Source organism: Capra hircus (genome assembly GCF_001704415.2).
Source record: "Capra hircus breed San Clemente chromosome X unlocalized genomic scaffold, ASM170441v1, whole genome shotgun sequence".
Lineage (NCBI taxonomy): Eukaryota > Metazoa > Chordata > Mammalia > Artiodactyla > Bovidae > Capra > Capra hircus.
In genome coordinates, this window is record NW_017189516.1 from 50,391,418 (window position 1) to 50,415,323 (window position 23,906).

The window sequence follows — 23,906 nt, forward strand, 5'->3', positions numbered from 1 at the left end:
GTGGGAGGAGGGATAAATAAGAGCTTTGGATTAATATGCACACACTATTATATACGAGATAGATAACCAACAAGGACCTACTGTATAGCACAGGGAACTCTACTCAACATTCTATAATAACATATACAGGAAAAGAATCTGAAAAAGAATGGCTATATGCATATGTATACTGATTCACTTTGCTGTAAACCTGAAACTAACATGATATTATAAATCAAGTATACTCCAATATAAAATAAAAATTAAAAATTCAAACCAGAATCTGAAATAAGCCTCCAGATTTAACTACCAACTTACAGGAATTGTGGGGTTGGGGGGCATGCAGCAGAGGGACTTACTAAATTATACCACAGGGATATGATCAGCAAAATCCAGAAATTTTCTAACTTTATATGACAAATGCTTCTTTGACAAGAAGAAAAAGAAAAAATAAGAGGAGAAAAGTTGATAAGAATTAAGAGTCTTATCAACAAAATGCAATGTGTAGACTTTGTCTGGATCATGTCAAACAAACTCACTATTAAAAAGAAAAAAGACACACAATTTGGAAAATCTGAACACTGATATTAAGGAATTATTGCTAATTTTTAGGCATGATAACTGTGATGGTATTTTACAAAAATTTCTTAATCTTTAGGACAATATCTTATAGATGAAATATTTATCATTGAAATGTCATGTCTTTGCTTCATAATTAACCCAGTGTTGGGGTAGGGGGAGTCAGTGGGAGTGGGAAACAAAACTGGCTTGTGATGGTAATTATTGAGGTTGATAAGGAATAAACGGGGGTTCATTATGTTACCTTCTACTTTTGAATATATTTGAAATTTATTTTATTTTTTTTTTCAGCATTTATTTTTTATTTTTTTTTTAAATTTTAAAATCTTTAATTCTTACATGCGTTCCCAAACATGAAATTTATATAATAAAAAAAGGGACGGTAATAATCCTGACTTAACAATTATACTTCTGGAATCTATACTATAGAAATAGAAACATATATACATATATATTTTAAAGAATTTTTGAACAAATGTTTATTATGGCATTGTTCACAATAGTGAAAAACTGGAGATGATCCAAATATCCATTAACAGAAGAGTGGTAAAATATATTTTGTAACAACCAAACTACAGAATATCATAAAACCCTTGGAGAGAAGCAAATCCATATGTAATTATATAGAAGAACATCCATAATAGCTCAAGGGGAAAAAAATTGCTGAACTAAATGAATAGCACAATCACACTCTGTAGTAAACACTATTTACACATAAGTTTATGTGCAGAGACAAAAGTCTGGAAAGATACACATTAAATTGTCCAAAAAAATCACTGCTGAGATTTGTTCAAGGTGTTCCTGTGCTTATGTTACTAAGAACTATTCTAATAAAGAGATTATTCTTTTTAATTTCTGGGCAATTTTACAACAGGCTCTTTTTTATGCTTTCTTTCCTGAGGACCCGTACCTCAAAAGACTACTTATGCCATCCAAGAAGACAGATTAGTACCTAAAACAGCCTTTCTCAACTGGGGTTCTGCTAGAGAAACCCTAGAGAAAATTATTTGATTATCTGAGTGACTATTTTCTCCATTCTCCCAAGGATGATACATAGCACCATTAAAGATGTATGAGTTTATTCAGTTAATACAATGAATGCCTTAGGTCTTAATTCTCTTGGAACCCAGCCTGGGCTAAGAAGGGCTAATCTAGACACTTGACATCCTTCTGGAAGCCTGCAATAATTAGGCTTCTATTTCAACTCCGACTTTCTCTATTTTCTATCTTGGTCTTGTCCTAATACATTGAATCCTTCCTCTCTTTGGCCATAGAATCCAACTTTACCAGCCTAAGAACTAGATCACATGATGAACAGCCTACCCATGATATGCTTTAATTTTTAAGAGCCAACAGCTACCAACTCAACTCAAATTTACTAAAGCATTTAAATAATTTCTAGAGTCTGTTGTGAGAAAATGAAAACAATTAAAGCTTTAATGTAGCACAAAATTTCTATAACTGTTATGAGCCAACTTTTGAGGTGTTCAGATTCTGAAAAGAATGTACTTAACTCTTTTAAATGCTTAATTATTGATTTCAGTCCAAGTTTGTTTGGTTGGTTTTCTTTAGATCAATTACATCAAGATTTCCCTTGAACTTTTTCATTAACTTGAAACTTAACCCTGTTACTCACAACAAAAGGTCTTTTGAGGATAAACAAAACAAAGAATCAAACATTTGCAAAAAGTAAAAAGCAAAGGGATTTTCAGCTTAAAAGCCACTTTCAGATAGGTGCTAAATAGCTAATCTCTTTGGTGGTTAATAATCAGTTTTCAGATCTGCTTATTATTTTCACATCCCAAAGTATCCAAGAATAAGCCTACAGATAAATAGTTCTGTGTATAATCAGTCCAGCCACATCTGTTTCTGATAACAAGACCATTTCACAATTTAAGAGTGGATGTTAATGAAGACAGTAGGGTCTCAACTTTGGGTGCATACTAGAATGACCTGGGGAGCTTTAAAAATCTTGCTGTCCAGGCTGTACCTCATACCAATTAAATCAATCTGTGGAGATGGGATTCAGGCATCAGTATCTAATACTGGACAGTCTGATTCAGTATGTCTTCTTCATTGCTAAATCCACTGATTAATTCTCAGCCCTTGTCTTTGACCTTCCAGCAGCATTAGACCATTGAGTACTCCCTGCTCCTTGGACCACCTTCTTCCTTGGCTTGCAGAATACCACACTTCCTAAATTTTCCTTCTACTTCAATCTAATTCTCTAGTTCCCATTCATTGCTCTGATCTTTTAACACTGGAGTGTCCCTAGGCACAATGCTTGGACTTTTCATCGGTAACTGCACCAGATCCCTTGGTGATATTATCCAGCATCAGGATTTTTCAAGCCATCTATATATATTCTGACGATGCCCCCATTTCTATCTGCAGCCCAGAGCACTTCCCTAAACTCCAGACTTATATATCCACTGCTTTCTAGGCATCTCACTTGCATGTCTAATACCTCAAACTTAGTGTGTTCAAAACAAAACTCTCAATTGTCCCATCAAATCTGTTCTCACAGTCATTTTCATTTAATGATGGCTGATCCATTCTTCCTGTTACTCAAGCCAAAAACTTTGGAGTTAAGTTTCATTACTCTAACACCTTCTGTTCACTCAACAAAATCTGTTGGTTTTTATTTTAAACCATATCAAAAAATGGCCTACTCCTGATGAATTCTACAATGACCACCCTGGTCCAAGTCACCATCATTTTCTGCTTCCACCCTTGCCCCTCTACAGTCTATTTTCAACACAGCAGTCCAAGTGACTCTGCTAAACTCTAAGTCTGAACATGTCTCTCAAAACTTTCCGTACAAATCATATATCTGATAAGAAGTTAACATTCAAAATATATAAAGAACAACAACAACAAAACCCACCAAAAATCTGATTTAAAAATGGGCAGAGGATCTCATAAACATTTTTCCAAAGAAGGCATACAGATAAGCTAACAGGTCCATGAAAAGATGCTCAACATCATTAGTCACTGGGGAAATGCAAAAACAATGAGATATTACCTCACACTTGTTACAATGGCTATCATCAAAAAGACAAGAGATACAAATGTTAGTGAGGATGTGGAGAAAAGGGAACTCTTGTGCCCTGTTGGTGGTAATATAAATTGGTGCAGCCACTATGGAAAACAGTGTGGAGATCCTCAAAAGATTAAAAACAGAACTACTCTATGACCCAACAACTCCACTTCTGGGCATTTATCTAAAGGAAACAAAAGTACTAAGTCAAAAAGATACCCACACTCCTGTGTTCATTGCTGCATACTTTACAATAGCAAAGACATGGAAAAACCTAAGTGTCCACAGACAGATGAATGAATAAAGAAAATGGGATGTGTGTGTGTATACACACATATACATACACACAAACACATACATACACATGTTCACAATGAACTAGTATTCAGCTATAAAAAAGTAAGGAATGGATAGACCTTGAGAGCCTTATGCTAAGTGAAGTACATCAAAGAGAGAAAGAAAAATACTGTATAATCTCACTTATATGTGGAATCTAACAATGAAAAACTGAATTCACAGGTGTAAAGAACAGATTGGTGTGCCAGAGGGAGGGGGTGAGAGGTGGGCAAAACAGTAAACTGGGTCAAGACCACAAACTCCCAAGTATAAAATAAGTAAGTTTGGGGGATATAATGTACAGCATGATGACTATAATTACTACTACTATATTGCATATTTGCAAATTGCTAAGAGATATCTTAAAAGTTCTCATAACAAGAAAAAGATTGTTTATGTAAGGTGATGGATGTTAACTAGACTTACTGTGGTGATAATTTCACAATATATAGTGATAGTGAAGGCGCTCAGTCATGTCTGACTCTTTGCGATCCCATGGACAGTAGCCAACCAGGCTCCTCCATCCATGGGATTTTCCAGGCAAGAATACTGGAGTGGGTTGCCATTTCCTTCTCCAGGGGATCTTCCTGACCCAGGGATTGAACCCAGGTCTCCCACATTGTAGGCAGACGCTTTACCGTCTGAGCCACCAGGGAAGCCACTCACAATATACATATATTGAATCATGATGTTGTACACTTGAAACTCATATATATATGTCAATTACATCTTTTAAAAAAAAAATCCCCCCAGTGGTTCCCATCTCAGAGCAAATGTCAATTCTCTTATGAGGCCTGACAAGGTTCTATAAGATCCGGTCCCCGCTGTTTCTCCAACCTCACCTCTTACTACCCTCTCCCCCGACCATCACTTGCTCTGCTCTAGCTGCTCTGATGTTCTACATGCTGATACCTCAACTTGGAGGGCTCTTCCCCCACAGTTTACATGATATGTTCCCTCATCTCTTCTTGATCTTTTCTCCAAGTTGCTCTCTAATAAGTGAGGTCTTCTCTGAGCACTCAACTTATTGCCATCTCCCGGACTCACTGCCCCTCCTTATCATCCTAACCTATTTTCATAATTTTACTTATTTTTAAATTATCTCCCCCTACTTAAGAATATAAGCTCCAAGATGGGAGGATTTTGTTATTTTGTCTATTTTCTGCTGTGCCCCAGGGCTTAGAACTGGATCTGCTAAAAAGAAAAAGTGTCTATTAAAGAAATGATAAACTGAGCAGGACTAAATGTACTGACATGGAAAGATCTCCAAGCACTGACTGCTAAGTGAACAAAGAAAATAACAGAACATCTCCTGCATGGTCTTGTATTTTAAAAACCCTGTGGTATGACAGTTTAGTAGCATGTAAAAGCTGACAAAATTATCTGAAAGGACATACACCAAACTGACAAGAGAGGTTATTTCTGGAATACAAGTGGGATCACAGATTAGAATTACACGGGACAACTGCTTTAAATGTATTTTTTCAATTTTTCATAAGGATACATAAACATATTCATGTATTACTGATGCAACAAAATGCATGGAGTAAAAACAGAATACTGCACTGGAAATATATAAAGCTAGATTCCAGTTATTTTCATACCATGCACTATCCATCTGAATTTGGAACAAGGTACTTGCCCTTTCTGTACCTCAGTTCTTCGCTTGAAGAGTATGTTCGGCTTTGCTTGCCTCACAGGTTACTGTGAGCCAGAGGTCTGCCAGAGCACTGGTTTGTCACGAATCGTCCTCTCTGCCTCTCTGTGTTCTATACTGTGTGTCTGTGAGAGAAATTTTATAGAGTGGTAGACAGAGTTCCAAAATAACTTTCTTCTAAGCCAGCTCTAAGAATTAAAAGCAAAAGGTCTCATTAGAGTGGTATGCTTTTCAGAACAAACTTTTCCTTAGGTTGCCCATGAAAAACCTTTTTCAGAGACTTCTGCTTCTTATCTGGATGTAGGAGAATGTGACAGGCCTTCAACTCCTAGGGTAACAATACAAACACAGATGATATAAAAACTATACTGAATGAAAGGAAGAACTACCTTAATTAAATAAATTCCAGAGAAAAACGGACCTTTCAGAGTGAGCAGAGAGCTGAGATAGCTTCCATAGCTGGGAGCCTGCTCCAAGTACTGATGAATGGAAGAAAGAGGCCTTCATAGAGAAACTTCACAAAGACGAGGAGACCATCAGCCAAGCTTTGAACAAGATGATGGCTGATGGGACAAAATGGGATCTGGAAGGGTCCCCAAGCAAACACAGATCACTTAGTGTGATAATGCTCTGGCCTCACACCCAGCCCTGGAATTCTGCCAAGAAAGCCACAGTGAATGAAAGGCCCCAAAGTAGAAGGACACCACAGAAATTCTCACAGCACTGATTCTGGGGCTCTGCCAACACTGAATCCAAAGATACCAGAAAGCAGCCCCACATCTTCTCTGCTCAAATACTGAGAGAATCAAAAAGGCAGCAGAGGGGCAAGAGGTTTGGGTTGGGCTAACCACAAGTAAACTGAGTCTAGCTAAAAGGAGGGTCCATCATCAGATAAATGGATAAAGAAACTGTGGTACATACATTCAGTGGAATATTACTCAGCCATGAAAAGGAACACATGCGAGTCAGTTCTAATGAGGCAGATGAAGTCAGTCAGAAAAACAAATAATGTATATTAATGCATATATATGGAATCTAGAAAGATGGTACTGGTAAACCTATTTCCAGGACAACAGTGGAGACACAGACATAGACAACAGACTTATGGACATGGGCGTGGGGAGGAAGGAGACAGTGGGATGAATGGAGAGAGCAACATGGAAGCATATACACTACAATGTGTAAAACAGATAACCAATGGGAATTTGCTGTATGACTCAGGGAACTCAAACCAGGGCTTTGTAACAACCTAGAGGGGTGGGAAGGGAGGGGAGGTGGCAAGGAGGTAAAAGCGGGAGGGGACACATGTATACCCATGGCTGACTCATGTTGATGTATGGTAGAGGCCAACACAACATTGTGAAGCAATTTTCCTTCAATTAAAAATAAATAAGTTAGGGAAAACAAAAAGGAAGGTCCATTCCCAACCCAGCTACCCTTCAGGAGAAATATGAAAAACATCAGTCATACATGTTCATTGCCAGACCTAAGAGAGGGCTCAGACATTCAGGCTAATAAAACAAACTGAAATTATATGTCAGTCTCCGCTGTTCTTGTAGATAAAATGTCCAGAATATAGTAAAATTATGAAATAAGCATAGGAGCAAGAAAATGTGGCCCATAACTGACATGAAATAATTACCAGAACCAGATCCAGGATTGACTATGACTGAATTTAATAGACAAGAACTTTAAAGCAACTATTGTAAATATACTATTTATATAAATATAATGCATGTGTACATGTGAAATGAGAAGGTATTTTGTAAGGGAAATGGAAATTCTCAAAAACCAAATGAATATAAGTCCTAGAACTGAAAAATTCAGAAAAATTTAAAAATAACCATTGAATGGGCATAACATCAGATTTGGACACTACAAAAGAAAGGATGAGTGAACTAAAACACAAGTCAATTGAAATTATCCAAATGGGGCTGGATGGTGAGGGGAAGTGACTATGAAAGGGCAACTCCACCCCCCCCCCAAAAAAAAGCTGGGTGGGTAAAACATTCTATATCTTGATTGTGGCAGTAGTTACATGGGTGTATTTATTTGGCCAAAGTCATAACATTGCACCCTTCAAATGGGTGGAACTTATTATATGTAAATTATTCCTTAATTACCTTAATAAAGTTGACTTAAAACTACACAGAAACGGAGTTGTGTTTCTGATAGCTCTGTCCTGCAGGCCACTCACTGGCCTGTTTGCCCTCATATACACTTCTGTTTTCCTCTGCTGTGCTCTGCATCACAGGGGGCTGACTCCTCTAGGCCCTTCCCAGGCCCGCAAGTTGGCTGATTACCAGCAATGAATGAATAGCCAATGGGAGGAACTGGTGGATGAGCAGCCAGAGGAGGTGAAGAAGCCAGAGCCCTTTTTCCTTCTTTCTGTGTTGTGTGTGGTGGTTTTAGCAACCAGCTGCATCTCTTCTTTACACCAACTCCCAACATGCTGGCTCACAACAGTTCCAGGTGATCCTGGCTCCTGGGTTCTAGTAACATCACCTCTTCCCTGTGTCCCTCTGGCCAAGGGAGAGATGGGACCTGCTTCCTGCTGATGCTAATTTCTCAGCTGCCTCAGTTCCCTGTTTGCCTTCACAGCTCTTCTGTCACCTGTATAACCAGTTTCCTGTATTATGTTTCCTATATTCTAAATAGTTAGAGTGGTTTCTGTTTCCTGGTTGTATACTGACAGACGCACAACTGCCACAAGAAAGCAAGTGCCCTCTTCCAGCCAGATGCCTCGTATTTACATACAGAGAAGGATCAGTTGAGGCAACCTGTGTTTTAGTGTGAGCAATGCCTAGAGCCAGAGAAAGATACGAACCGGAATGGTTGTTTCTCCTCTACAAATGCGACCTACTTATGTAGCAGGGCAGAACCACTATTCAGTCATCTCACCTGTGCTCCCATCATCCCACTTTTCTCCGTTTCTGGGACCACAGGACAGTATCTGTGAAGACTGGGCTCTAGGTGGGCTGGCAGGCCCTGATGAGGAGCTGGGCATTCTCAGGCTGGCTTTCCCATTCTCACAGAGGCCATAGAGGCTGAAGTGTGTTCCTGCCTGAACTTGTGGTTTTCTCTCTGATACACTCCCAGTGATCTCCACACAGATGGATCCAGTTCAACTCTATTCCTTATTTACAAGTTGTAGCAGAGACTAGGATGTGCTCACTAAACCCCATCTATTTCTTTTCCCCTGGACACTCAGCCATACTACATTTCCCAACTTCCCTTGAAGTGAGGTTGGGCTATGAGACTGGATTTTGGTCAATGAAATATGCTAACAACTAATGATCATCACTTCCTGACTAGACTCATACAGATTTTCCTGGTACAGTCAAAAAGCAGAAATGTAAATGTCCATCAACTGATGAATGAATAAATAAAATGTTGTCTGTCAGAACAATGGAATATTAGTCAGCCATAAAAAGGGAAGAAGTACTGACATATGTTCCTAGAGAAGGAAATGGCTACCTACTCCAGTATTCTTGTCTGGAGAATTCCATGGACTGTATAATCCACAAGGTCACAGAGAGTTGGACACGGCTGAGCGACTTTCACACATACACACACGCTGACATATGCTACAATATGGATGAACCTTGAAAACATTTTACTAAGTGGAAGAAGCCAGTCACAAAAGATCACATATTATATGGCTCCATTTATATGAATTATCCAGAATAAGCAAATTTAGAAGCAGAAAGTAGCTGAGCAGTCTCTGACGGCTAGGGAGTGAGGTGGGGGAATAGGAATCAACTGCTAATGGATGGCCAAAATATGTTAGTGGTTGTTTAGGGCAGGGAGGGAGGCTAGCGGAAAATGGGGGGGGGTGACTGGTAATAGATTCGGGGTTTGGGGGGCAATACCCAGATACTCATATAGGTATCGTCCAACTATATACCACAGTAGTGATCATTTAGTCATATACTCGTTCAGCCACTCAATGGATGGAAATGTTCTAAAACTTGTTAGTATAATGGTTATACAACTCTGAGAATATATTAAAAAACCACTGACTTGTATACTTTAAATGGGTGAATTGTATGGTATGTGAATTGTGTCTCAGTAAAGTGGTTACAAAACCCACAAAACATCCCTGGCAATTCACCATGGTTGCTCTTGTCATTTGCCTGAAAGGAGATCTGAGGAACTAAGGAGAGCAGAGCCTGAAGATGGAAAGAGATTGGGTTATCAAGCAATCACCAAAAGAAGAGACTGCCAAAAGAGGATGCACTCACCTTGGAACACTGTGTAAATGAAAATACAGTTTCATTGTGTTAAGTCAATGAAGCTGTGACTCCATTTGTTCTAGCAGTTACCCTACCCTGACTTGATACACCAACTGACAAGTCACCAACACTAAGAAGGCATGGGTTTCCTTGGTGAGAAAGAGCAACTCCCCTCTGAATCTGCATCAGATCTCACTTCCTCACTGCTGACCCTGACCTAGCCTATGCAGCCCTAGAATTTCCTCAGTCCCCTGTGTTGGACCCTTCCTTACTTCAACTAGTGTATCTTTGAATGGTGGTATTACCAGTAACTGTGTTTTTATGTACCTCTATACACTGAAGATGTATTACTTACTTGTCTTTGTTTTTATGCAAAAGAAAAAAAATCAATCTGCTTTATATCACCAAATCCTTAACTGTAGCACCCAAATACTCACATGGATCTCTTCCAACTTATATACCACAGTTGTGATCATTTAGTCATATCTTTATTCATCCACCCAATAAATACTTACTCAGCACCTACTATGTGGTACAGGGTAGATAGTGACCTAGTATACCATGGCCCCTATTCCCCTCAGGCTTACAATCGGGGAAGGGATGATAAATATTAAACAAGTAAACACAGAAATGTGAGTGCTATGAAGGAAAAGAGCAAGTGCTATGAGAATGAATAGCAGCATCGTTTTTAGGTTTGGTATTCTTTCAGAAAGAGACATTTAAACTAGATCTTGAAGTGCCATTTGTGACAACATGGATGGACCTAGAGGGTATTATGATAAGTAAAATAAGTCAGAGAAAGACAAATACTGTATGATTTCACTTACAGGTGGAATCTAAGAAGACAAATCAATGTAACAAAATAGATATAAACTCACAGATATAGAGAACAAACAGGTGGTTGCCAGAGGAAAGGGGTGAGGGAATGTGTGAAATAGATGAGGGAGATTAAGAGGTACAAACTAAATTCCAGGTGCAAAATAAATGAGTCATGGGGATGAAATGTACTGCATTGGGAATATAGTTAATAATTATGTAATATCTTTGTATGGTGACAGATGGTAACGAGATTTATCATGCTTATCATCTTGTAACATACAGAAATATTGAATCACTATGTTGTACACACGGAAATAACAGTGTTCTAGGTCAATTATACTTCAGTTTAAAAAATGACACTGGGTGGAAACACATCAAAATGCTAATGGAGGTTGTTATATCTGGGGGGTGGGGATTATGAATGATTCCTATTCTTTATGCTTTTAGTTGCCTGCAATGAACACATATTGACTGTAAAATTAGAAAGAAGACAATAAATGCAAAAAAAAATAAAGAAAAGATCAAATGTCAATAAACAAACAAACAAGACCCTGAAGGATAGTCAGACTCAGGTAACAATGAGCATTCCAGACCAAAGAAACAGCTTTAACAAACACCCACAGGGGATAACAGGCTGCTGCTCTTAACAGCTGAAGGCAGGTGACAATGGCTAGAGGGCTGTGAACTAGGGGAAGCGGGATGGGAGGAAAGGCAGGGCCAGGCTTCTCAATCAAGGGACTTCTACTGAGAAGTCACTAAGTTTCCCATTTTACTCTGAATGGCTCTCCCAGATTCTAGTTCTTCCCAAGAAGCCTTCCCCAAATACCATCGTTTAAGATGACATAACAATGGTGATTGGGATTCTCTGCTGGGAAGTAGAAGGACAATTAACATTTATGCAGCATCTCCTGTGTCCTAGGAACTATGCTTTTTTCCTTATGATATTCTTTTTTAATTTTTAAGACCATCTCATTAATTCCCATCAACCTCATTTCTTCCATAGTGGTTCAATCCATGGTTTTGTGGGCTATAAACAGCAGAGTCATTTTGAAATATTTCTCAAACCATTCCAAATTTAAATGCTTTGGACAAAGTTAAATGCTTTAGACAACCAACTCCCAGTCATTTAAGAGCTATGGGCAGCATAAGTACAATAGAATATTACGCAGCCATAAAAAGAATGAAAACAGGAACAGACTCACAGATTTTGAAAACAAACTTATGGTTACCAAAAGGGAAGCATAGGGGAGGGGCAGGGATAAATTAGGAGCCTGGGATTAACACACACTACTATATATAAAACAGATAACCAACGAAGACCTACTGTATAGCACAGGGAACTCTACTCAATATTCTGTGATAACCTATATGAAAAAAGAATGACTATATGTATAACTGAATCACTTTGAAGTACACCTGAAACTAACTGTTTTTTCTTTTTTGTCCCTCAGTCGTGTCTGTCTCTCTGTCGGACTCCATGTCCTGTAGCCCACCAGGCTCCTCTGTCCATGGGATTCCCCAGGTAAGAATACTGGAGTGGGTTGCCAGTTCCTTCTCCAGGGGATCTTCCTGACCCAGGGATCAAACGTGGGTTCCCTGCATTGGCAGGCAGATTCTTTACCACTGAGCCACCTGGGAAGCCCCGCACCTGAAACTAATACAACACTGTAAACCAACTGTATTCCAAATTTTTTTTTTTTAAGAGCTATGGGCTGGGAAAGACTGAAGGCAAAAGGAGACAGGGCAGGAGAGGATGAGATGGTTAGATAGCATCACTGACTCAATGGACATGAATCTGAGCAAACTCTGAGAGAGAGTGAAGGACAGGGAAGCCTGGAGTGCTGCAGTCCATGAAGTCACAAAGAGTCGGACATGACTTAGCGACTGAACAACAACAAATTGGCAACTTTGGGGCTAAATTATGAGTAGTTTTTCTTATTAGTCATAATTTCTACAGACTATGCCAGTAAGTCACTTTGTCACTTGCTATACTGTCTCCTGCAATCTGTTTCCCCAGGAGGTACAGCATGATGATTTATATACATATACACTGTGAAACGATTACCACAATTAAGTTAGTTAACACATCCACCATCTCACATACTTTTTTGTGTGTGCTGAGAACACATTCCCACCAACAGTGTTCCCCTCTCTCCACACTTCCACCAACACTTGGAGGTATCATGGTTTTGATTTGCATTTCCCTGATGATCAGTTACGGTGAGCATTTTTTCATGTATCTCTTGGCCATTTGGATGTCTACTTAGAAAAAAATGTCTATTCAGGTCCTCTGCCGATTTCTTAATCAGATTGTCTTTTCTATTGAGTTGCATGAGTTCTTTATGTTTTAGACACTAATCTCTTATCAGATAGATGGTTTGCAAGTAATTTTTTTCCCACTCTGTAGACTGCCTTTTCATTTTGTTGATTAGTTCCTCTGCTGTACAGAAGCATTTTAGTTTGATATAGCCTCAGTTGTTTATTTTATTGTTAACGTTGCTTTTTTGTCTGTGCTTCTAATGTCATAGCTAAAAAAATCAGTGTCAAGACCAATGTCAAAGAGTTTTTCCCTATGTTTTTCTTCTAGGCGTTTCACAGTTTCAGACCTTAGATATAAGACCTAGATTCATTTTAAGTTAATTGTTGCTTATGATGTAAGGTGAGGGTCCAATTTTATTCTTTTGAATGTAAATATCCACTTTTGCGGGCTTCTCTTGTGGCTCAGCTGGTAAAGAACCTGCCTGCAATTCAGGAGACCTGGGTTTTATCCCTGGGTTGGGAAGATCCTCTGGAGAAGGCAAAGGCTATCCACTCCAGTATTCTGGCCTGGAGAATTCCACAGACTGTATAACTCATGGGGTCACAAAGAGTCAGACACGACTGAGTCACGTTCACTTGCAATATTGTACCTAAAGGGCTTCCCTCATAGCTCAGTTGGTAAAGAATCCACCTGCAATGCAGGAGACGCCGGTTCAATTCCTGGGTTGGGAAAACCCCCTGAAGAAGGGATAGGTTACCCTCTCCAGTATTCTTGGGCTTCCCTTGTGACTCAGCTGGTAAAGAATCCGCCTGCAATGTGGGAGACCTGGGTTTGATCCCTGGGTTGGGAAGATCCCCTGGAGAAGGGAAAGGCTACCCACTCCAGTATCCTGGCCTGGAGAATTCCATGGAGTGTATAGTCCATGGGGTCGCAATGAGTTGGACACGACTGAGCCACTTTCACCCACTTTTCCCAACACCATTTATTGAAAAGACTATCTCTTCTCCATTATGTAATCCTGATGCCCTGTCAGAGATTAGTTGGCTGTGTGTGCATGGACTTATCTCCTGGGCTCTATTCTGCTCTACTGGTCTGTGTGTCTGTATCATTTTGCTAGTATCATACCATTTTGATTACTATACCTTTGTAATACATATAGTTTCAAATCAGGAAGTATGATACAGCTTTGTTCTTCTTTCTCAAGATTGCTTAGGCTATTTGGGGGTCTTGTGTGATAAAATTCTATATGAATTTTAGTTTTTTTTTCCTACTTCTGTGGAAAACACAGTTGGGATTTTGACAGAGATTCTATAATATTTTTATATCATACTAGGTAACCTCCCCATTTGAATTAAGAAGTGAAAGGAGAAGATAAATGAAGAAGGAACTGAACTTTTATTAACAGCCATCTAGCTGCTGGGAGCTATGCAGGCCACTTGCATATGGTTTATCTATGTTAATCCACACCATAGGATTGTCATCCTGGTACCTTGTCAACATCATATTGCTGGTAAGTGATTCAAATATCAAAGCAAATGCTCTTCTCACAACCCAGAATGACTCCCTATAAAGCAGTGGTCTCCCATCAGGCTGGTTTTGTCCCTAGGGGACACCTAGCAATGTTTGGAGGCACTTTTGATTGTCACAACTTTGGTTGAGGGGGGTGGCTACTGGCATCTAGTATAGAAGGACTGGGAAGTTGCTAAACTTCCTACAATACATAAGACGGCCTCCCAAACAGAATTATGCAGCCTCAGATGTCAGTAATGCAAAGCTGAGAAACTTGCTGTACATTAATCAACTCTGAATTGACTAAACACATTATTCTTTCCCCTACAAATCTCTACATTCAAACAAAGTTTGTCTCATTCAAAATCATCACCTCAGAGGACCATGTACTTACCCCAGCAACGTTTTCATGCTAACAACACTTTTATCGGCACTGCTTTATGAAATTTCTCCCTTTAAACTATCTTCTTTGGTGGCACAATCTCTGCATTTTCCAAGTGGTTTTGATATTTAGAAATGGTCAAACATTTTCTCTTAAACTTAGTAAAAATACAGATGAATAAACTACACAGTAAGCGTCAGTCACCGCCAAGCACTAGCTTCATGCCAGGATTACTCTCTGGAATGCTTACTACATGGTAAATGTTAGTGCCCATCTTACATATGAGGAAGGTAAGGCTTCAGGAGATTCAGTGGCTTGATCATGGCCATGAGACTTAAGTATAGGAGTTGGAATTCAAATCCAAATCTGTTTTCCTTCAAAGCCCAAAGTAATGATACTAATTTCCTATAGGCCATGTTAGCTGACAAAACAATGCTGAAGGAGAAAAATCTCCCCCCACCCAATGATACAATGGTATTCTGAATAATGGCAGCGTTGTCAAAGGCAGAGTACTGCAGCATGATTAATTTGAAGAGAACAAGTTCACTTGTCTATGTAAGTTCAAGTGTGTAATATGTACACATGTGATCACATTTTTAAATCACTCATTAACTTGAGTCACTGGTAATGAGCTCTCTCCTTCTTTAGCACAAAGCCCCTCCACTGACATACGAATAAGTCATTAATTGAAGGAAGGACAAAAGAAAGGGAATTACAGCAGGAATTTGACAGAAAAGGAAGATAACATACACTCAAGGATACCAGCAGGGAGGAAGGAGGACAGATAGAAGAGATAACTTCTCTGGATAAAAATTTTTCAAAAGGAAAATATGTATTATCAGCCAGGCCACTGCTTAGAAAATATAAGATCATCTATTTCTCAGAAAAAAATGCAATTGGTCTTTTGGTATAAAAAGTGTTTACTATGAAAGTGGCTTTAATATTCAGCTACTGTCTAATGCCCTCATCATACATGAAAAAATGAGACATAAAAGTATGGCCCAACAGATGCTGAGTAAATTAGGTTGAATTCCATCTATAGGTTTTATAGAGCAAATATATCCTTCCCAAAGGATCAAGGAGTGCCTGGTACCCTTGCCAGCTAGACCTCTAGAACATTCCAAAGCATCTTAAACACCTAAGATGATATCACCATCCTTAGCATCTTAAATACTTAAGATCATATCTTACCTTTGCTTTTCTATATAGTTAAAGGTTTCTATATCTGTAAAGCAAATAGTTTAGCTTTGCATGTTTTTTTTGTATTTTATAGAATTTAAGATGTCATTTGATGGCTCAATAAGAAAGAAAAAAACTCTATTAACTAAATCATGACCAAGTATTATGAGGTCACCAATTATAAGATAACAAATTTCAGCATTACTTTAAAAATATAAAAAATTCTGCATCTTAAAGGAAGAAATAAGATACACGGAATTATCTTATATGTTATTTTTATGTCTTGCTTCTTTGGCCTAACATTATATGGGGCTTCCAGGTAGCGCAGTGGCAGAGAGTTCGCCTGCCAATGCAGGAGATGTGGGTTTGATCCCTGGGTTGGGAAGATCTCCTGGAGGCGGCGGCAACCTGCCCCAGTGCTCTTGCCTGGAGGATCCCATGACACAGGCGCTTGGCAGGTTGCAGTCCATGGGGTTGCAAAGAGTCGCACACAAATGAGCATGCATGGACACACACACACACACAAAGTATGGCCCTACAATTCCAAGAGGCCTATGGCTTATTTTAGATGCCAAAGAAAATAGAAGCTCAAGCTTTCTGGGCAGAGTTCCCTTGATTATGCCATGATATGAAACCAGTGTATGTAGAAAACTGGGATGAAACTGGGGAGTTCTGGTTCCCAAGCTCTTATTGACCAGCTGCTTTATTCTGGGCCCTTGCCTTTCTTTCTCCTCTCTAAAATAAAGGATCGAGACTACATGATTCCTTATAAATGCATAGCTTCTGTGGTTCTCTTCGTTGCCAGGAAAACAGTCACCACAAATACGTATCCTTCTTTTTGCAACATGGTTTTAGGTCCCTGGAGGCAAATGGACTAGGAAAGTAGTGCTAGTAAGTCAGACACAGAAAGACAACTATCGCATGACATCGCTAATATGTGGAGTCTAAAAAAATGATACAAATGAACTTACTTACAAAACACGAATAGTCCCACAGAGATAGAAAACAAATTTATGGTTACCAAAGAGAAAAGGGGGGGAGGGATAAATTAGGAGATTGGGATTAACATATAGATACTACTATATATAAAATAGATACAAGGACTTACTTAATAGAACAGGGAACTATACATATTATAATAACTTATAATGGAAAAGAATCTGAAAAAGAATATATATGTAATATGTAATCACTTTGCTGTATACCTGAAACTGACATAACATTGCAAACCAACCATGTTGTTTAGTCGCTAAACTGGGTCCGACTTTTTGCGACTCCATGGACTATAACCCGCCAGGCTCCTCCGTCCATGGGATTCCCCAGGCAAGAATACTGGAGTGGGTTGCCATTTCCTTCTCCAGGGGATCTTCCCGACCCAGGGATCAAACCCACATCTCCTGCATTGGCAGGCAGGTTCTTTACTACTGAGACATCTGGGAAGTCCCTGTAAACCAACTATACTTCAATTAAAAAAGACAAAAAAAAAGTAGGGTGATGTCATCATTTTCCTACCCTTTACAAACATGTAACAAAAATGGTTCTTTACCTAAACACATGAATTAATATGGTGAGTTCACATAGCGAACATAAACAAAAGAAAGAAAAGGAGGCTGGCGGTTACTGCAGAGACACAAGTTCTCTCCATCCCTCCACCTGAGCAGAGGCCTGGCTGGGTAGCCCAGAGGTTGAGGATGAGCTGACTGCTGTAGGTTCTGGAACAAGCCTGAAGTCCCTTTGGTGTGTGCTGGATTCGGTATCATTCATCTTATATTCCCCCACACATGTTTCTAGGGCCCACAGAGTTTCTTCCTCTCTCCATCCTTAACTTGTTCACAGAGTGATACATCAGCTATTCCAATACACGTATCACACATTCAGTCTCCCCTTCCACTTTGCTGAATAGTTCAATGTTGCCAGGGTTGGCAGTCTGGACCCAAAGATGCAGAGAGTAGAATAAGAGTATACTCCCGCTCTTTGACAGGCCAATTTTGTTGTTTTCAAACCCTGGACTTTGATTCTGTAGTTGTTCTTCCAGACCATGCATCTGCCTGCTGCCTTGATCCCTAGTTGGATCTTCTAGCTGCCTTAGCATATCTAATGAAGTCCCGTCTGTAAAAGCAACAGCCAGTAAAAACTGTTCATAAAGGTTCTGTGCCACTGGGAGGCAAGCAATTTAAGTGCTCAGTGGAAATGGGAAGTACCTTTGACTGGGCTTCTGAATGCAGTGAAGGGGAAGCTGTCAGGAAAAGATGCCAGTTCAAGGCAGCATAATACAGGAGCCCTTGGCATCTGACAGTGCAGTCATTCATCACTGTCAACCTTTAGTAACGCTAATGGTCATGATTTGTTCCACTTCCTAAGAGTTAAAGGTCAACTGTAATGCAGGAAAATTCATTATTTGTTCAACACTGATATTCCCCTTTATAAACACACAGTACCTCCATACACTTTCTCAAAACAGTACATGATGCCAAGTCCTACTGTGACTCTGCTGATGGGTGGCCAAGTTATAGCTAAAGCAAAGATTCAGGACCAGACTGCATGGATACATGAGGCAAATATTGCAGTTCCACAGAAAATCCCTCTTTGGTTGGAGAAAATGAAATTCTTGGCAATGAGGGGCCTGACCAGCCTCAATACATATTTGTGGTGATTTTTTTCCTGACAGTGAAGAGAACCACTGTCTAACAGGACAGAGGTCCCCAGCGCCCAGGATCTAATGCCTGATGATCTGAGGTGGAGCTGATGTAATAATCATAGAAATAAGGTACACAATAAATGTAATATATTTGAATCATCCTCAAACCACCACCCCCCAACCCTGCTCCATGGAAAAGTTGTCTTCCATGAAATGGGTCCTAGGTACCAAAAAGGTTGGGGACCACTGTACAGGGGACAATCAGACTAGGAGGAGAAGACCGATCATCAGAAAGGTGGTTGTCCAGAGAATAATCCCAGCCATTCCACCTCCAAATGGGAAATGTGTATCATCTTGGAATCACTTTATCTTGCCATGCCGGGTTCTCCTAGATACTGATTTTCCATTTCAGAACACGTTTTATTCTTTTATTACTTTGAGTGGATGGTAATCAGACTATTTCATTCTGCTTGACAACTGGTACCTCTACTTGGTCCATGAAAAGACTTGGTGGTGAGTGATTTAAAAAGCCCTCTTAGTTTCAATTTAACGAGCCATTTTAAAAAATAGCACTTATGGTATGCCAGGCATTCTTCCAAAAACTTCACCAGGGATAACTGATTAATTCTTTTAAGTCAAGGATTGACCAAGTATAATTTAAGAATAAATTATATTTAAGATAAATTATACTTAAATATAATTTATATATATCTTAAATATATTCTTAAATTATACTTAAATAAATTTATATATTAAGAATAAATTATAACAATAAATTATATATAGTTAATATATAATTAAGTATAAATTATATCTATCTCCCCACTACTCTGGGGGGACAGAGTTATAGAACTTCCTTTTCAGGCTTAAGGAAGATGCCCATCCCCATGTTCCCTGCCTTGGGATGCTGTGGGAGAATGGGAATTATAACATGTATACTGTCATGTAAGAATTGAATCGCCAGTCCATGTCTGACATAGGGTGCAGCTTGCTTGGGGCTGGTGCATGGGGATGACCCAGAGAGATGTTGTGGGGAGGGATGTGGGAGGGGGGTTCATGTTTGGGAACGCATGTAAGAATTAAAGATTTTAAAATTTAAAAAAAATAAAAAATTTAAAAAAAAAAAAAAGACTGCTGGGGAGAGAGAAGGCATATTTTCATAGAGACCATGGAGCTCCTCCACCAAAATGAGTAAAAATCCTGACTACCACTGCTTGCTGGCTGCCTGGTGGCTCAGAATCTGATAAAGAATTTGCCTGCAATGTGGGAGGCCTGGGTTCAGTCCCTGGGTTGGGAAGATGCCCTGGAGAAGGGAATGGTTACCCACTGCAGTATTCTTGCCTGGAGAATCCCATTAACAGAGGAGCCTGGCGGGCTACAGTCCATGGGGTCGCAAAGAGCTGGACACGACTGAGCGACTTCTCTTAAGCACTGCTTGCAGGTGTCTAGTACAGTAGGACACAAGCATGTGCTATGTGCCCAACAGAAATGTGCCCAGAGGTGTGCAAAGGCCACATATAAATGCTAATAGCAGCACTGTTCTCAGTACCCCCAAACTGGAAACAACCTCGTCTGCCAGCTGTGGAATGCATAAATCACTTGCGGCACATCCACACAGCAAAATACTCCACAGCAAGGAGAAGGAATGAACCACTGACACCATAAACAGCGTGGGCGAATCTCAGAAACACGACACCGAGTGTAGGAAGCCAGGCACAAGAGTACATACTACGTGACTGCTGTTTAATTGCTCAGCCGTGTCTCACTCTTTGTGATCCCATGGACTGTAGCCCATCAGGCTCCTCTACCCATGGAATTCTCCAGTGAGAATACTGGAGTGGGTTGCCATTTCCTTCTCCAGGGGATCCTCCTGACCTGTGTCTCCTGCATTGGCAGGCGGATTCTTTACCACTGAGCCACCTGGGAAGCCCATACTGTGTGATTCCATTTATACAAAGTTCAAGGACAGAAAAAACTCATCTCTGGAGACAGAGGTTGCAATATATGAAGAGTGGGGGCCTGTAGAGGGGTGGGGACTACCTGCAAAGGGGAACAAAGGAACTTCCGGGGTGGGAGTGGAACTACTTCATATTTTGATAGGCGTGTTGTTTACATGTGTATATCTATTTATTAAAACTCATGTTGTATAAAGATCTACACACTTCACTGCCTGTGTGCTTTATATACTCCAACACAAAAAAGAGATGTTCCCTCATATGCGTTACAAGAATCCTGAAGCCACAGATTGTGTGGCTGCTGCCATGCAGGTGCTGCCAGTGGCAAGTCCACCATCTACAGCTTAATCCAGCTGCTGCAGCAAAGCCAAGCCTCTGAGAAATCAGATGCAAGTGTCCTCTAACTCGGTCCCCATCAACCCTCACTGCACTCATTCCCTAAGGAAGATGTTTGCCACAGAGGGTTGATAAGAAGGTGCCAGAACTCTGATTCTCAAGCCACATTTGAATATCCTCAAGTTTTAGCGGTGTGATTCAAACATGAGCGATTCCTAGCCCCAGCAGCAAGTGGATTTGCATGTAGCTCTCACTATGTTCACCCAATGCCACCCCACTTCCTGTATCTTATCAGGGAGGAAGAGTAACTGTAGGACTAAGATGTTTAGGCAGCTTGGATTTTGTGAGATTAGATGCATCAAACTCCTAGTTCTTCTCCACATGGCCACTCAGTGAGAGACTATTTCCCAGCTTCCCTTATAGTTAGATAGGGGTCATGACTGTGTTCTCACCAACAGAATGTCAGTGGAAGTGGCCCATGCAAATTCTACTTGCTTTAAAGAAAATGGCTTAACTGGGCTTCCACACTACTTCTTTCATCAGGTTGGAAGAAAGAGTAAAGCAGTGACCGAGTTTCAACTAGAAGACAACAACACTCTTGGGAATGAACGAGCTACAAAATGGGCAGAAGTTAGGTCCCTGAACAACTCTTATGCCACTAGCCTGGTCCACTCACCTCTAGACTGCTATGTGAAGGAGAAATTTCAATCACTGCATTTGGGGTCTCTATACTACAGCATCTTAGCTGACACCCCTAGCAATAAGCTTTTGAGGCTCAGGGTCTCCAGAGAGGAATTTTCAAGTCTCACATACTCTACCTAGCCCAGTAAATCAGATTACACCAGTACAGGAAGACAGCAGCCCTCTTTCCCGTCATTCAGTGTTCATCCTGTTGTTAAACTAGCCCCCTACCTGCACAGTCCATGAGACATTTTCAGCTCCTCGTTGGTATATACCAGTCCTGTCACAACACAGTCCCACCCTCCACACTCTGCCTCACTGCACACATTTGCTGCACCTATAGCTCGTATTCTGGAGGTCCCCTGAAAGCACATGCACGTGAAGAACTCTCTGCTCACACTCCTGGCCACGTGGAGTGGCCTCTTCCTCACCCCCATCCCGCGGTCTCTCCCGCCCATGAGGCAATTCTTACTAAATCTTCAAACCCCAGTCCGAAAGACTCCCAAGAAGCCTCTTGAAAACCCCAAAGCAGAATGACTTCCTCCCTCTACTATGCTGCGGTATTCATGAAGACATTTATCACTCTGAGCTGTCGGGGTTTAGGTACACGTCTGACCTCACAGCTAGAATATATGCTCTGAAGACAAAGTCCCTAAAGGTTAAGATCATGTCATGTCTATTTTCTTAACTTTGGCATTCAGTCATGATCTGGCTCATACTCAACAAGGGTTGAATGAAAGAGAATTTAAGATGCTCAACATCACTCATTATTATAGAAATGCAAATAAAACTACAATGAGGTATCACCTCACACTGGTCAGAATGGCCATCATCAAAAAGTCTACAAACAATAAATGCTGGAGAGGGTATGGGGAAAAGGAGACCCTCCTACACTGTTGGTGAGAATGTAAGCTGGTATAGCCACAATGGAGAACAGTATGGAGGTTCCTTAAAAAGCTCAAAGTAAAGGTATGATATGACCCAGCAATCCCACTACTGGTCATATACCTTTAGAAAACCATAATTCAAAAAGACAGATGTACCCCAATGTTCAATGCAGCACTATTTACAATAGCCAGGATATGGAAGCAACCTAGATGTGCATCAACAGAGGAATAGATAAAGAAGATGTGAGACATATATATGATGAAATACTACTTGGCCCTAAAAAGGAATGAAATTGGGTCATTTGCAGTGATGTCGCTGGACCTAGAATCTGTCATACAGAGTAAAGTCAGTCAGAAAGAGAAAAACAAGTATCATATATTAATATATATTTGTGGAATCTAGAAAAATGGTACAGATGAATCTATCTGAAGGGCAGAAACAGAGATACAGATGTAGAGAAAAGACATGTGAATACAGTGGGGGAAGGGGAGGGCAGGACAAATTGAAGAGAATAACAATGACATATACACACTACCACGTGTAAAATAGCTAATGGGAAGCTGCTGTGCAACACAGGGAGCTCAGCCCGGTGCTCTGTGATGACCCAGAGGGGTAGGCTAGGGGGTGCGAGGGAGCCTCAAGAGGGAGGGGATATACGCATAGATATAGCTGATACACTTAGTTGTACAGTGGAAACTAGCAACATTGTAAAGCAATTATACTACAATTTCAAAAAAGAAGAAAAAGAAGCAAAATTTAACAGCTGGCCTGCTTCAAAATTCTATCCATATATTATCACTTACCTATTCAGTGCAAATGCATAGTGGAATTTAATGTTATGCTGGTCAGCCAAATCACACGTAGGCAGCATCTCCAGTGTTTCTACCAGCTTCACCATTGCATCATAGTCCTGTTGGCAAGAGGTCCCAAGGTGAAAGAGGAAACGCAGCTCTTTGCAGGGTTTCTTAAACAGTTATAAACACGAGACCACCTCAGCATTTAAATATAGGCCCTTCCCTACAGGCAGCATTTAGTGAAGTTAAAGTCCTTAAAAGAAGAGCAATGAGATTAACAACAACAACAAGATGGATGAGAGAAGTCAGAGGAAGAATCCCTGCTCTCGGAGGTCACGAAAGGACCAAGGAAAGGAAGTTAGATTCAGAGACGATAAACGAATGAGCCAAGCAGCTAGGAAAAGCTACCACATTTTTAGTGTAGGAGAGTTATCACCACTGGCAGGGTTGTGGGTTAAAATGAACTGGATGTAAATATATAAGAAATCTTACAGTCATTTGCCATGTAAAGGGAGGAAATATCCCAAGGCTTCCCATTTTGTCAGAAACATTCCAATTCATTTAAATCAGTTTCTCAACCTTGGCACTTATTGACATTTGGGGGCTGGATCATTCTTTATGGTGGGGGCTGCCCTGTGT

The 23,906-nt window shown here is 40.2% G+C and overlaps 1 protein-coding gene across 1 annotated transcript in view; it reads right to left on the reverse strand.

Annotated features, from left to right (window-relative positions):
- The window catches only part of MAP3K15 (mitogen-activated protein kinase kinase kinase 15), a 105,931-nt gene that overhangs the window by 23,691 nt on the left and 58,334 nt on the right, over positions 1 to 23,906 (reverse strand). The window contains 1 exon segment of the mRNA XM_018043632.1: positions 23,277 to 23,383. Within this exon segment, the coding sequence (XP_017899121.1) occupies positions 23,277 to 23,383 (107 nt within the window).